The sequence below is a fragment of the Rhinatrema bivittatum genome, chromosome 10 (genome assembly GCF_901001135.1).
Source record: "Rhinatrema bivittatum chromosome 10, aRhiBiv1.1, whole genome shotgun sequence".
NCBI lineage: Eukaryota > Metazoa > Chordata > Amphibia > Gymnophiona > Rhinatrematidae > Rhinatrema > Rhinatrema bivittatum.
Window position 1 is genome coordinate 112227124 of NC_042624.1, and position 15336 is coordinate 112242459.

The 15336-nt window shown below is 42.2% G+C and overlaps 1 protein-coding gene across 3 annotated transcripts in view; it reads left to right on the forward strand.

The window, feature by feature from the left end:
• The window catches only part of FAF1 (Fas associated factor 1), a 460794-nt gene that overhangs the window by 278655 nt on the left and 166803 nt on the right, over positions 1-15336 (forward strand). For all 3 annotated transcript variants that reach the window (XM_029618481.1, XM_029618482.1, XM_029618483.1), the window contains 3 exons: positions 6883-6978; positions 12522-12648; positions 13477-13540. In XM_029618481.1, the coding sequence (XP_029474341.1) occupies positions 6883-6978; positions 12522-12648; positions 13477-13540 (287 nt within the window). The remainder of the gene's footprint in view (positions 1-6882; positions 6979-12521; positions 12649-13476; positions 13541-15336) is intronic.

Below are 15336 nucleotides of genomic sequence, written 5' to 3' on the forward strand. Positions count from 1 at the left end.
TAGAGTAAATAAATAAGCCTATGTGGATACATGTGATGGTACATAAATAAGAGATGGTAAAATAAGTGATCAAGGGAATAAATAAGACACAGTAGTGCCTGGAAAGATATGATAATAAAATGAAACGGTAGTGAGTAACCAAGAGAATAAATAAATAAGACACAGTAGTGCAAGGTAATGATATGATAATATATATATGATATGATAATGATATGATAATGATATGATAATACAGTACTAATATATATATAATATATATGATATGTATATATATGATATGATAATGATATGTGTATATATATGATATATATATACATATATATATATGTGTATATATATGATATATATATGATATGATGATATATATATATGATATATATATATATATGATAATGATATATATATGTATATATATATATGTATATATGTATATATGTATATATGTATATATGTATGTATGTATGTATGTATATATATATGTATATATATATATGTGTGTGTGTGTATATATATGATATATATATACATATATATATGTGTGTATATATATGATATATATATACATATATATATGATATATATATATGTGTGTATATATATGTGTATATATGATATATATATGATATGATAATGATATGATAATACAGTACTTTCAATCTACCAGAGAAACCTAGCCATGTGGTTGCCTTTTTCTGCCATTTCATAATAACTACTTTGATATTTATTGTGACAGTCCCAACTCCATTGTTAAATTAGTTGAGTATGGTGCTTTAAACACTTAAACACATGCACTAGGTCATGCTTTCTGCTTCACTTTGCACAACAAAAGCTACTCTATGCTTATCTTATGCCCTCTTAAATTCTTGTTACTATTTAGCTTCCATCACATACCCAAGAAGGGCATTCCACTTATCCACCATCCTTTCTGTGAAAAATGATTCCCTAATAGAATATCATCCTCCTTCATAAAAGTGGTAACAGGGAGGAGGTTGATGATTGCAAGCCAGTTAGTCTGACTCCAGTGGAGGATAAATTCAAGACACTACTAAAGGACGAGATAGTGTAGTATCTTGAATATAGCAGGTTGTAATATCTGAAGTTACAAGGATTACCAGATGGCGATCATGTCCAACTTATCTGATTGTTTTCCTTGGTTGTTGTGACCAAAGAACTAGATCAAGGACATACGCTGGATATGGTTTACTTCAACTTCAGAAAAACTTTCGACATGGTCCTCATTGGTGGCTCATAAGTAAACTGAACAGCCTGATAGTGTGCACCAAGTTGGTCGACTGGGTTAGAAACTGGTTAAGTGGTAGAGAGAAGATATAAATATAGTTCAGTCTGACAAAGAAGGGTTATAAGCGATGTGCCTCTGGGATCCATTCTGGGGCTAGTTATATTCATGAGAGAGATTAGTAGGAAAAATGTGTCGGTTTGTTTTTTTTCCAGACAGCACTAAACTCTGTAACCAAATGGACACCCCTGAGTGAGTAGGCAAAATGAAGCCTAATCTGTAAAAGCTCAAAGAGTGGTCATGTGACTGTCAGCCAAGATTCAGTGCAAAAAAGTACAGTGTCATACATTTAAGGTGCAGAAGTCCATGAACACATTACACGAATGAGAGGTGAGGTACTGTTATCCACTAATCAGGGAGATCCCTTGGTGTGATCAAAACTGATGATCTCAAGGTGGCAAAACAGGGCAACAAGGCAGTGGCTAGAGTCAAGAGAATGAGAGACTGCATAGGAGAAGGCATGACCAGTAGAAGGAAAGTGATAATGACTCTATAAAGCTAATTGGAAGATTATATCCACTTCTGAAGACCATACTTGAGGAAGGGTGTAGACTGTGAAGGTGGCTGTAGAAGCACTACCAAAATGGTGCAGAGCCTACATCAAAGAGCACTATGACAAGAGACTTATAGGTCACTTTTCAAAGTAATGTAAATGGAGAATAAATATTTTACCTTTGTTAATCAGCTGTCTGAATATTGGCCTCCCTTAAAGAGAAGTGTTCCTGGGGGCATTAAGATCAGAGGTTGAAAAGTATGTATGTAGATTGTATTTTCAAGTCTCCTCGCATTCTTTTCTAGCAAGATTCTACCCACAGAAATAGCAAGTGCAACAATCAAACATACATTGTACCCAAAGCAAAGGTACAGGTGTACTTTCACCTTGAGAATTGGTGCAAAGTCTGCAGGTAAAAGTATGCACACTCTTTGTCCTAATGCAGACATTTTAAAGATGGGGGGGTATGATAAAAAAAAATTCTGATACCTCAAAGGTGTAAATAACGCACCTGAAGCAAACTGTTTCTAGTGGATGAGAGGTCATGATTCTAGCCCCAGAGAAACATTGCAATAAAAAAGTAGATTGGTGGATGCATGGCATAGCCTTTTACATGAAATGATGGATGCAATAACAGGTCAACAAGGGATAAACACATAAGATCCCTAGCCACAACGAAGTGAAAGAATGTCTGAGGTCAGCTGGGGTCTATGGCATGCAACGGGACCTTTGGGCAGACTGGATGGCACTGCGGTTCTTAGCTGCTACATATTCTGTGTTTCTGAAGAGGCACTTTAACCTACCTGATTCAAAATGTCTGGTAGTTTGGAATGCTGCCTTTTATATTTTAGCATTATGATCCTCTTGAAGGATGTTTATTATTTCCGCACAGTTACACCTACTGTTTACTACTTATTTATTCTTTATTATTATTATTTTTTATCGTTATACCACGTTATCGTTATACCACGTTCGAGGTATATCCAAGTCCACCAGTTTAAATAGTTTATTATTTCCGCACAGTTACACCTACTGTTTACCTCTTATTTATTCTTTATTATTATTATTTTTTATCGTTATATGCATTCTGTTTAATGTTTTCTATGCTTCATGTTTACTGTTTATTGATTTCTGGCTATTAATCATTGTTCTATGTACACCATATCTATGGTAATTCCCAATCTGGTTATATGTAAACCGAAGCGATATGTACCAGTACATGATCTTCGGTATATAAAAGTCTTTAAATAAATAAATAAATGTGTGTTTCACAGGTTGTTTGAATCTTGGTTCCATGGGACATGCCTCAGTTGTCCTCTGACTCCCTGCAGGAGCACAGGGCATGCTGGTGGGCACTGCAGTGGCTTGGAACACCACAAAGAGTGAACATCCCTGAGGTGCACCAGTTCATCTGGAATTAAGCAGAAACTAATACATCTAATTCTTTTCACTTCTGGGGTCTATAGCACTATCGTCAAGTGCTGATACACCCCCAGATACCTTTTCATTCTTGCTGATAGTTTTTTTTTTTTTTTTCACTTAAAAAATAAATAAAGATGAGTAGTTTTTGAGATGGCTAATGAGGAAACTTAACTGGCTAAATATCCAGATCGTATTTTCAGAGTTTAAATGTGTTCAAATGCACGCTGGAAAATTACGATCTTTAGAAGCATGAGTAGATTTGTGGCACCTGCCTTCATGTTTGCACTGAGCTGTGCGATTGTGCATTGCGCTTAAGCGTCTTCTGCTATTCATTCCTTTCTAGTCATTTTCAACATATTAAGGTATGGGGCACAATGGCGCCATTGACACAGGAACTGAGTTAGCCGTGTTTCCTAGTGCCCATGGCTTTTCTTGGAAGGCACAGTGTTTGTTTAAGTGTGCATAGCAGTGTAAAACTATTTTCCAATAATGCTATGAGTAAGGTCAAAATGAAAACTGTTACTTTGGCCCTATCGAGGAGTATTAATTTGTATTAAACAAAGGAGCAGCTTACTAGAATTAATGCAACCTGATTTGTAACTCTGCATGTGAGACCAAGGAAGTAAACTAGAAGACCTTCCATGGCATATGCATTCATGTATATCAGCTAGGATCAATTCTGACCTGACTTTTTTTTTATTTTTGTTTATATTTAATAATTGTAGCCCCTAACCAAGTCCTTTTGCACACTTTTTTTTTATATTTTGTATACAAACAATAAGTGCGTTCCCACTCCAGACTGGATGTAGATAAAATAAAAAGCAGGATACCGGATGCACCACTGCTGAGGGACTAAGGGTACTGACACTGGATGTATCCCGTATTCTGTCTGTATTTTATCTATATCCCGTTTGATGGGTGAGAGGGGAATCACTCATTTCTCTATAATACCTCATTTTCGGCTCGATCCAGTAAGGCCGCGGTAAAAACAGTGAGGTAGTGTCAGGCGCACCCTTCCTCCCCGCACGCACAGTTCTCTTCACTAACTCCCCGATACTCTCCTCTAATCGCATGCAAATGCATGCCGCGGCTGTGAAGCGTTAGGGAAGGGTTATGCCCGCGCAACCCATTTTACTGTATAGGCGCTGTAACAGCGCCTATACAGTAACCTGGGTGCGCTGGTACCTGTCATTTCAAATGACATTTGAAATGACAGGCACCAGGAAGTGTAAAAAAGTTTAAAAAGTGTAAAAAACAAAAAACCTGTGTGTTATATAAAAAAATAAAACAATTTTAAATACCTGTCGGAGGGCCGTGGGTCCAGGCGGCTGGTGGGCGGCGGGCAGCCATCAGCGGCATCCGGTAGTCCCTTCTCCCTTCCAAAATCGCCAAAATCGCCAAAATCGCACGGGCGGGTCGGCAGCGGGGGGGGGGGGGGGGCGGCAGCAGGATCCGGGAGCGGCGGGTAGGCAGCAGCGGGGTCCGGGGGGTCCGGGGCAGCGGCAGCGGGGGGGGGGGGGGGGCGGCAGCGGGGGGGCGGCAGCAGGATCCGGGAGCGGCGGGGTCCGGGGGTGGCAGCGAGATCCGGGGAGCCAGCAGCGGCAGCATGTTCGATCGCGCAGGCAGGTAGGTGGCAAAGTAAAGATGGCCGCCTGCACGGGAAAATCGTGCAATTGGCCGCTGAAGACGTGACGTCACACCCCGTGACGCCAAACGTCGTGACGTCACGTCTTCAGCGGCCAATTGCACGATTTTCCCGTGCAGGCGGCCATCTTTACTTTGCTACCTACCTGCCTGCGCGATCGAACATGCTGCCGCTGCTGGCTCCCCGGATCTCGCTGCCACCCCCGGACCCCGCCGCTCCCGGATCCTGCTGCCGCCCCCCCGCTGCCGCCCCCCCCCCCCCGCTGCCGCTGCCCCGGACCCCCCGGACCCCGCTGCTGCCTACCCGCCGCTCCCGGATCCTGCTGCCGCCCCCCCCCCCCCACCGCTGCCGACCCGCCCGTGCGATTTTGGCGATTTTGGCGATTTTGGAAGGGAGAAGGGACTACCGGATGCTGCTGATGGCTGCCCGCCGCCCACCGGCCGCCTGGACCCACGGCCCTCCGACAGGTATTTAAAATTGTTTTTTTTTTTATATAACACACAGGTTTTTTGTTTTTTACACATACCATAGCAGGCCCGAGCCTTGCTACTTTTTCGTTTGTTTTTTTTTGCCCTGGTCCCGTCCGGTCTCCTGCAGCCCCGTCCGGTCCGGACGGGGCTGCAGGAGACCGGACGGGACCAGGGCGGGTAAGCAATGTTTTTACCCTACACTACACTACACTAACTCCTACTAGGGGGAGGCGGTAAACTAGCAGGTTAAGGCCGCGGCAGAACAGCGGGTTACGGAGGAGATAATATCAGCGCCCGTTACAGTATCGCAGGGGAATAGCTAATTCCTTCATTATACAGCTTTTTCGTTCATTTACATGCCGGGTGCGGAAAGGGTTATGCGTCTGTTTTCAGAAGCGATACGGACGCGTGAAACTGGACACTGTATCGCCGAACTGCCTTGCGCGCCCGAATTGTGCGCTACGAGCACGTTACAGACGGGCAATCCTCGAGCGGACGATACTGGATCGAGCTGTTTCTGACTTACGGGCCGATTCAGTAAAATCGTGCACAGACCACTCTCCTGTGCACGCGATACAGTATTTTAATTTATTTAAATTAGGCCCGGCGTCCCTAGCGCCTCTTTTTTGACAGGAGCGGCGGCTGTCAGCGGGTTTGACAGCCGACGCTCAATTTTGCCGGCGTCTGTTCTCGAGCCCACTGACAGCCACGGGTTCGGAAACCAGACGCCGGCAAAATTGAGCGTCCGGTTTTCGACCCGCCAGCCGCGGGCCCATTTTACCTTTTTTTTTTTTTTTTTTACTTTTTTAAACTTTCGGGACCTCTGACTTAATATCGCCATGATATTAAGTCGGAGGGTGCACAGAAAAGCAGTTTTTACTGCTTTTCTGTGCACTTTCCTGGTGCCCGGAGAAATTAGTGCCTACCTTTGGGAAATTTCTGAAATTTCTGAAAGTAAAATGTGCGGGAATACCTAATAGGGCCATCAACATGCATTTGCATGTTGCGGACGCTATTAGGTTCGGGGGGGGTAAAGCTAGCGCGTCCAAAACACGCGTCCAAATGCCGGCTCACAGTGCGCTCTGTACTGTATCGGCCTGTTAGAAATTAGTTGAGGCCTGTGCCATCCATAGCCTCACGTTTCTCAATTCATTCAGCTACCACCTTGTGCTTTTCAGGTCCCTATTGAAAGAGAAAAGAAGTCTGCAGTGGCTGATTGAGTTTATGTATTTTAGTTGGCGTATGCATTTTTTGCGAAATTTAAATATTTAGATTTAAATCAGACTAGCTGTGGCCATTGGCACAAAACAGGTTTCTGGTCATTAGCCTGTTTTGACCTACTTGTTATGCTTTACCTTTCCAGTTTTCACTGACCATTGTATTAGCAGAGATTTCTTATACCTCTCATCGTATGTTCCAGTTTCCTTTTTCTTTCTTCAGTTTTGATGGTTTACAGTGTTTTAACTAATCCAAGAAATAATTACAATACTCAGAATGCAGCGAGAGAATGAAGCTGAATATTTATGTTGACTGACAATGAACTTTCTATTTGCAGATGACTCTAGCTGCTTCAGGAATTAACTTTCCCTGCCATCAGCTGACTGTGGGAAGAAAATCTTCTCCTGCACAGCCCAGAGAACAGTCGGAAGAGGTAAGCAGACTTGCCGGGTGTAGCCCTAACCCGTTCTGTTGCCTGGGGCTGGGGGAGAGGAATGGTTCAACCACAGTCCTTGTTCTCCACCCTTCATCTGCTGATTCTGGAGCTCTGATCAGGATCCACACCGCCTGCCATCTTGGTACAAGTAATGAAGCAGGAAGCACTTTCAGACTGGAACACCAATACCTCCGAAAGAATGACATGAAATTAAGAACTATGATCTTTCTGGTTTTAGCTTCAACAGAATGATCTAGAAAAAAAAATTTTTTTTCTTCAAATACTGCTGCAGTAAAGGTCAACAGGCAGGAGCAGCAACTGCCTTCCACCCCCTCAGAAGTGTCTCCAGTACTTTCCAGAAATATATGGGGCCAGCCTACATCTACTTTGAAGCCTCGTTAGCATTTGGGTCTGCTTGGTTTCTCCCACTTCTCTGTGCTGCACCCACTTTATCAGATTAAATCGCAGCCCCCTCCAAAGATTGCCAACCTTTTTGTTCAGATGAAAGGGAAAGTGAGGCTCCCAGGAGGGCCTGAAAACCTTGGAGTGTGATGGCTTAGGGCAGAGTCTGCTTTGTGCCTTTCTCCTGTTTTCTGTCACTGTGAGTAGCACTACCTTTCTCCCAGTCCCCTTGGCCCCCAAACTCAGGGTTCCCTGTGACTTCTTTCTCTCCTTCTGTGCACGCTTATAAAACACTACTAAAATGTGTCCCTGTGGCATTACCAAAATTCATCCTTTCCTTTCCGAACATAATTCCAAAACCTGTATCTGCTCTGTCTTCACCTTGTGCTTAAACTACTGTCCCCTGCTCCTCTCTCAGGTCTACTGTTGAACCATCTGTTTCCATTGCAGTCTCCTCTAAGTTCAGCTCTATGACTTCTCTCCCTCCAGCGTCCTTACAACCATTTAACCTCTCTTCTCAGGTTACTGCATTGGCTCCCCATCCGTTTCCTCCTATTGTTCAAACTACGAGTGTGGTCACTCTCCATCGCCTATTGCCCTATAGCCCCCTTCTCTCAGACTCCATGAAACAGGATACCTCCGTTTCTACATCGCCTATTGCCCTATAGCCCCCTTCTCTCATACTCCATGAAACAGGATACCTCCATTTCTACATCGCCTATTGCCCTATAGCCCCCTTCTCTCAGACTCCATGAAACAGGATACCTCCATTTCTACATCGCCTATTGCCCTATAGCCCCCTTCTCTCAGACTCCATGAAACAGGATACCTCCGTTTCTACATCGCCTATTGCCCTATAGCCCCCATCTCTCATACTCCATGAAACAGGATACCTCCGTTTCTACATCGCCTATTGCCCTATAGCCCCCTTCTCTCAGACTCCATGAAACAGGATACCTCCGTTTCTACATCGCCTATTGCCCTATAGCCCCCTTCTCTCAGACTCCATGAAACAGGATACCTCCGTTTCTACCCTTCTTTTCCGGCAGCAAATCTCAGTGTTGCACTTTTCATCTTGCTGTCCCGTGTGCCTGGACTAGCTTTCCTGAGCTGCCGCGTCGTGCTCGCACTCATACCACGGCCAAAGCCTGCCTAAAACCTCGCTTCCGAGGCTGCTTTTGAAACTTGAATCCTGGTTCTCGCAGATCATGGCCACCTTGACTTGAACTACTTTGTAAAAAAAAAAAAAAAAGCAACCTCTTACTTGTCTTGTGTCTTAGCCAGACCATAAGCTCCATGGACCAAGGCCCGTCTCTCATACGTCTTGTAGCACTATTTAAATGACAGGAGGTGACTTTGTGCTCATCTCAGAAAAGCCACCCCATAATGCCCTGGCCCAAATACTGACCTGAGCACCACTTCTGCAGCAGAACCTTTATGGACTTCAGAAAAAGAAGAAAGTTTGGCAGGCCTTTGAAATTGTTCTGGGGATCTGCTTTAAGATTTTTTTCCGAAAAAAGATGGGTTTCTGAGCTGCCTAGCTGAGCAACCATGAATTATTAAAGTATTGTAAGTTGCTTAAAATCTAATTATATATTTTTTGTAATAAATCACAGTAGTGGCTTATGTTTTAAAGCAGGGATGGGAAATCTCTCATACACTCAAATTGGTTGGGTTTGCGGGGTATCTCTAATGAATATGCATGAAATAGATTTCCATATAAGTGAGTACAGTGCATGTAAATCAATCTGCATATTCATTAGGAATCTCATGAACTGAGCTTTTCCATCCTTTAAAAGAAAGATCTCAATCCATCTTTCAGAATAGTTTGAATATGCTCCCTCGTCACATAGCTGAGTCCCTGGTTATGGCGAGAGGAGCGTAGATTGATAACTGCAGCACAGGATAGTGGATTAAGGACAAGATGATTTATATCCAGCATAGAAAAAAACTAGTAAATAGATAAATTCAGACTCTGTAAAACAGAACTAGAAACTGTTCACATCTCGCTGCTGGATGTCAAGTGTTGATGTCAGAAGGCCTAAATACAGAAAAGTGTAATAGTGGTAATGGTGGAAAGCATAAGAAGAGCACTGCTGATAGAAGTGTCAGTACCAAGCTACTATCCCGTGGGCTGTGTGGAGAGAAAAAAGATCCTCAATCATAAAATGATGGAAGCAGAGACCAGGAAAATGTGGAGAAAGATACAGAAATAGTCCCAACTGTATTGGGCGCCAGTGGCCTGATTAAGAAGAATTTCCAGGCACATCGTGACACGTTGCCTGTGCATATAATACCCTATGAACTCCTGAACGATGGTCTCTTTGGCACCGTGCAAGTGTGACAGAGTGTACCGACCACACCCTCATTCTACCTTAAGGAGCCTGGTTCAAGGTTTTAACCCAGTCCTCCTTAAAGGCAGAACGCTGCAAGGGATTCTGGGTAAAGGGAGGGTCCCTTCACTCTACCGTAAGAATCCAGGCCTAGAAAGGCTTGGGGAGGCCCCAGAAAGCTGGTAGGACCTCATAATACACCTAGACGGTGAATGTTTACCTGTTAGTTGTGCCTGACGCAAGGTGAGCTGCTATCTTGATTCTTGTACCTTTGAAGCACTGTAAATAAATATCTGCACCCTAACCAAGATGATCCAGGCTTATTATATTCCTGAACTATTCCTGCAGCCGCAGCAGGCCCGAATATGCTACAGCAACTCTTAGGAAGGGCATTAGTAGTAAATTAGAGAGACAGATACCATACTCAGCATACCCTGGTTTACATGTCAAGGTATGTGCAAAATTAACCCATGTGGAGACATTACCCCTGAGCATCAATGTTGTTCGATGCCACTGACCTGATTTAATCTTCAATCCATTATTTTTTCGAAACTTCATTACTGCAACTCAATCTTACTTGGCCTCCCCTCCAACAGCATCAAACCCCTACAGATAGTACAAAATGCCGCAGCCAGAATCCTAACTAACACGAAGAGAAGAGACCATATTACCCCCATCTTGAGCAACCTCCACTGGCTACCCATCAAACAGAGAATCCTATATAAAACATTAACCATCATTCATAAAGCAATTCAAAACGTCGCACCTATATCTCTACAAACCCAACTTCGTCCACACTTATCTTCCAGACCCATCAGAAGCGCCTACAAAGGCACGTTAGCCGCAGCTCCTGCCAAATCAACACTAAGAAAAAGAGCACTCTCCACTGCGGGACCACACCAATGGAATGCGCTCCCACCAGACCTTCGACTCGAACCCAATCTACTAGAGTTCAAAAAAAGGTTAAAAACCTGGCTCTTCAGGCAAGCTTTCCAATAGGCACCTCCTCCTGACTTTCAGATCCAACCACTGCAGGGTGTCACCAACACCTTGCCACGTAATTTTCATACCGTACTTGCTTATTCGCAATTCTAACAGTCATTATTCACCTTTATATAACCGTCTACTGCAGACCATATTTGCTACTAAAGTTCTTTGTAAAAAAGGTTAAATCTGTTAAATGCTATTGTTACATTCTATGTTACTTGTAATAATGTTCAATGGTTTATTGTTATTGTTCCATGTTCTATGTAAAAAAAACCCAGGTCTAACTTCCCAGACCAGGGCAACCTCTCGTTACTTGTAAACCGGACTGATTTGTATTGCATACAGGAATTCCAGTATATAAAAATTTAAAATAAATAAATAAATTTAAAAGAATTTCTGAATGATATGTTGCCTGTAAATGACACATTATGAACATTGGAAGGCATCTCACTTTGGTACAGTGCGAGTGTTAAAAACTAGCAATAAATCTGAGTGCTTAAGATTGAACCCTACATGCTGTAGTTTAATAATGATGTTCATTCCTGTTAGGAAATGTGCAAAAGCAAACTTATATGTAGACCCTAACCTGAATTGGCATTACAGAGCTGCTGATGATAGGGAGAAAAGTCTGTAGACTTTCAGAAAACTGTTTGGCCATGTTTTTTCAACTTATTAGAAGTTGTACAGAGAAGTAGAGCTTGGAGTAGTTTGAAGTGTCCCTTTCCTTCTGCAGATCATCTATTGTAAAGATAACAGGAGCAGTGATTCCTCTGGGAGGGGCTTATATTAGCCTTATAAACCTTGCTTTTGTTTCACTGAAAAGTAAACAGTTAAGGGAAGATTATATGCCATGGACAGTCCTTATATATAAGGAACCAAGTCGGAAAAAACAGCAAAACTGATCAAAGGAATCTCACTAAATATAAGGAGTAAAAATTCAACATCAACAGAATCAGTTAATGAAATGACCGCCATAGATCAGTACAGGAGCTGCACAAGAAGTGTTTGTCTCTTATTCCTTTTGGTGTATGCAGATGTTACACTTTTTGGTCATCTCGTGTGAGCTTCTTGTGACAGTGTCTCTTGTTTTGTAGAACTCATTCATATGTATTTTTTATTTATTTAATTTTTTTTTTTTTAGCATTTTCCATCTTGCATTTAAAAACTGCGTATTCGTATAGTACATATTGTACTTATCTTAGCAAAAGATTGTGTGGTCTGTGACCTCCGGGATGTTTAAAGCATCCTTGGATATATAACGAGGTTGACAACATGCGTCAGACCCGACGCTGCAGTGTTTCTTCCCCAGGGGTGATGTCCGCTGACGTTAAAGTCCCGAGGTTCCCAGTAAAGGATTTACTACATCAAACACGGTTGAAGAACATTTCTAAAAGTTTCAGAACCGGCACAAAACTGTGTCTTCCATTCGTGCATAAGCAGCTTAACGCTACACAAGACGACCAGCAGCTGGGTACGCCAAAAGGAATAAGATGCATGTACTTTTGTGCAGTTCCTGTACTGATCTGTGGTGGACGTTTAGTTAACAGATTCTGTCGATGTTGAACTTTTGAAAGCAATTTTACACTCCTTGTATTTAGTGAGATACCTTTGATCAGTTACGGACAGTCCTTGAGCATATCTCAGAGAAGCTTTCATAAGTATGAAGCGATGCCGAGCCAGTAGAGGATTATCAGGATCTGAAAACAAACAAACAAACAAAAAAAAAACCAAACAAACAGGTTCAGCTAAAAAATGTTAGCATAGATATTTAATGCAAAAAATGAAACTTGCTAACTGGTTAACATTTTTGCTCTGCAGCCATCTACAGATGTGCATATGGTTAGTGACAGTGATGGTGATGACTTTGAAGACGCAACAGAATTTGGGGTGGATGATGGAGAAATGTTTGGGATGTCCTCATCTGCACTGAGAAAATCTCCAATGAGTAAGTGGAAACAGTCACAGTGCTGTGTGTGTGTGTGTGTGTGTATATATATATATATATATATATATATATATATATATATATATATATATATATATATATATATATATATATAATTTTTTTTTTGTGAGGCATGGGCTGACTTTGGAATATGTCTGCTGGGGTATAATTTACTGGGGAAAATATGTCAGCAGAACTTTCTCAAGATGTGTATAGCTCTTCCAGACTAAGAAGGCTGAAAGTCTTAATTATACGGTATATTTCTTGTTGCCACATTGCAACAATGTTGACAATACCTTTGTTAAAAGGTGTCAGTTTAACCTAGCAGTAAGAGAAAAATGCTATTAATTATCCCTAGGGATCTGGGTTCCAGTCCCACCTCTCATAAGGTGCTTAATATTACTGTGCTTAAAGTGAAGCTAAGAGCTGTTCTAGGAAAGGCCCTTGTCACTATACAATTGATGTTGCAGTGTTGTGCCCATTTGTGCTGCTCAATAAACAGTAATATTTCTTACTATAAGTTAAACTACTGTTTTGATATGCATTTTTTCAAGTTGACAAAAATAAGAAATAAGTGTTGGAAACCTTTATTTTTTTTATTTTAGTTTTCTTATCTGAGGCCCATTTACTTTTAAGGACCAAGACAGAGTACAACAGTCAGTAATGGTTTTATGCATCAGGGCAGTTTAAGCTGATAAAAATCACTGTTTAAAACTGATGTGTTGAATGTAATTAACAGCAATTCTGTATTATGTTGATGGGCACAAGTTGCCTAATTGAAAGTTAGATTTTTGTTCATCTTATGTTTTAATCTAATTCTTTCTCTAGTGCCAGAAAATGCTGAAAATGAAGGAGATGCCTTATTACAGTTTACAGCAGAATTTTCCTCAAGGTATGTTTGGGATAATGTTTCTGTCACCTTATAGGGGACTTAAGATCTGCACAAGCTTTACATCTTGTGCTTTTTATCTTAGTAGAAGTTGTAGACAAGGTTGTACGTTTTTTTTATTTATTTATTTTTTTGTAAGCCTAGGGATCCATCTTGACTTCTCTCTGCCACTCTCTAGAGGTATTCCAAGATGCAGCTCTATGACATCAAAGTACTGTTTCCTCTGAAGCGTTCTTCAGAAAGCATTGCTGGTGCTTGCTGTTATATACAAAGACTTCTGTTAATAATCATGGCATGTCACAGTGAGTGTGAGAGAAGTAATTATTTTAGTACCACGGTGGGGCCTAGGCACTGAAACTCACATTAAACTGTATTGCATGCATGCACTCTGAAACATTGTGTTCGGGTGATTCATTACTTTTTTGTACACCTGCAAAAAATGTGTCACTATAGGGCAGTGCTTCTTAATGCAGTCCTTGGGGCACACCCAGCCAGTCAGGTTTTCAGGGTATCCACTATGAATAAGCATGAGCTGGATCTGCATGCACTGCCTCCACTGTATGCAGAGGGAAGGAGCTGGACCAGCAAGCATGGCACTCTAGCCAGAGGAGATCTCACTCTCTTGCACTTTTCAGCTTCCAGATATGCCCCATAACATTTTAGAATGACAAGAAAGTCGTTGAGCTTGCTCAGTTAGGAGAAGGGAAGGGGGAGGAGTCCTTACCGCCGCCGGCCTGAATTTAGAGGGGACCATGGCCCTGCGATCCCGCCTCCCCTTCTGTTCCAGTGCATATGGAGCATCCAGTTTTAAATGAAAACCTTTTTTGTCTTGGTGTCAGACTGACTCCCTGAACCCATTTGCCTGCACTGCAGAGAATCAACTTCAGCATTTACTCTCCCTCTCCTTATCGGGCCTTAGTATATTGGTCAAGGTGCACCTCAGTGTCATTGCCGCTTAGCACATTCACATCCAAACTCATTACATCCTCTGGTTTTGAAATTCATGAAAGGCTTGTGGCACATGGAACTTCCAGTTGCCAAACCACCTTAGTTGTCTTAGTAAAATTGACGAAGCCTCCTTCGGAACAGTTAAGTCAGTGTCCTTGAAGTTCCTTACCTGTGAAGTGATGTTCCTAGTTGCCATTACTTCAGCTGGAAGAGACAGTGAACTACACGCATTGGTTCATTACTCTCTGTACTTGTGGTGCTCCACTCTCACCCAAAACGTCTGCCAAAAGTAGTTTCGGCTTTTCGTCTGAATCAAGCCATTGTTTTGCCCATGTTCTTTCCAAGCCTCATGCACAAGGGAGAAGGCCCTCCATTCATGGACTGTAAAAGGGCCTTGGCATATTATCTGAAGAGAATGAGACCACATTGTCAAGCTTTTCAACTTTTCATCTCTTACAATCCTAACAGACTGTGAAAAGTTGTTGCCAAGCACATGTTGTCCAACTGTCTGGCAGACTGCATCACATATTGCTATGCTCTGTCTGGCTTCTAGATCCCAGACTTTGTGAAGGCTCATCAAGTAGGAGTCATGTCAACCTCAGTGGCTCACCTAAGATCAATGTCTATTGAAGACCACTGCAAAGTTTCAACTTGGTCATCAGTTCACACCTTCATGTCCTATTACTATACCAACAATCTCTCTAAAAGCAAGAGTAACTTTTGACAAGCAGTTTTGTTCTGCCTGTTCACCTAGTAGTCTGCTTTCCATAGGGGGAGGGGGTCTGATTTTTTGGTAAATACTCTGCCACGCAACCCTCCTCTTGGGACTTCTCATGTGTCATGGGTAATTC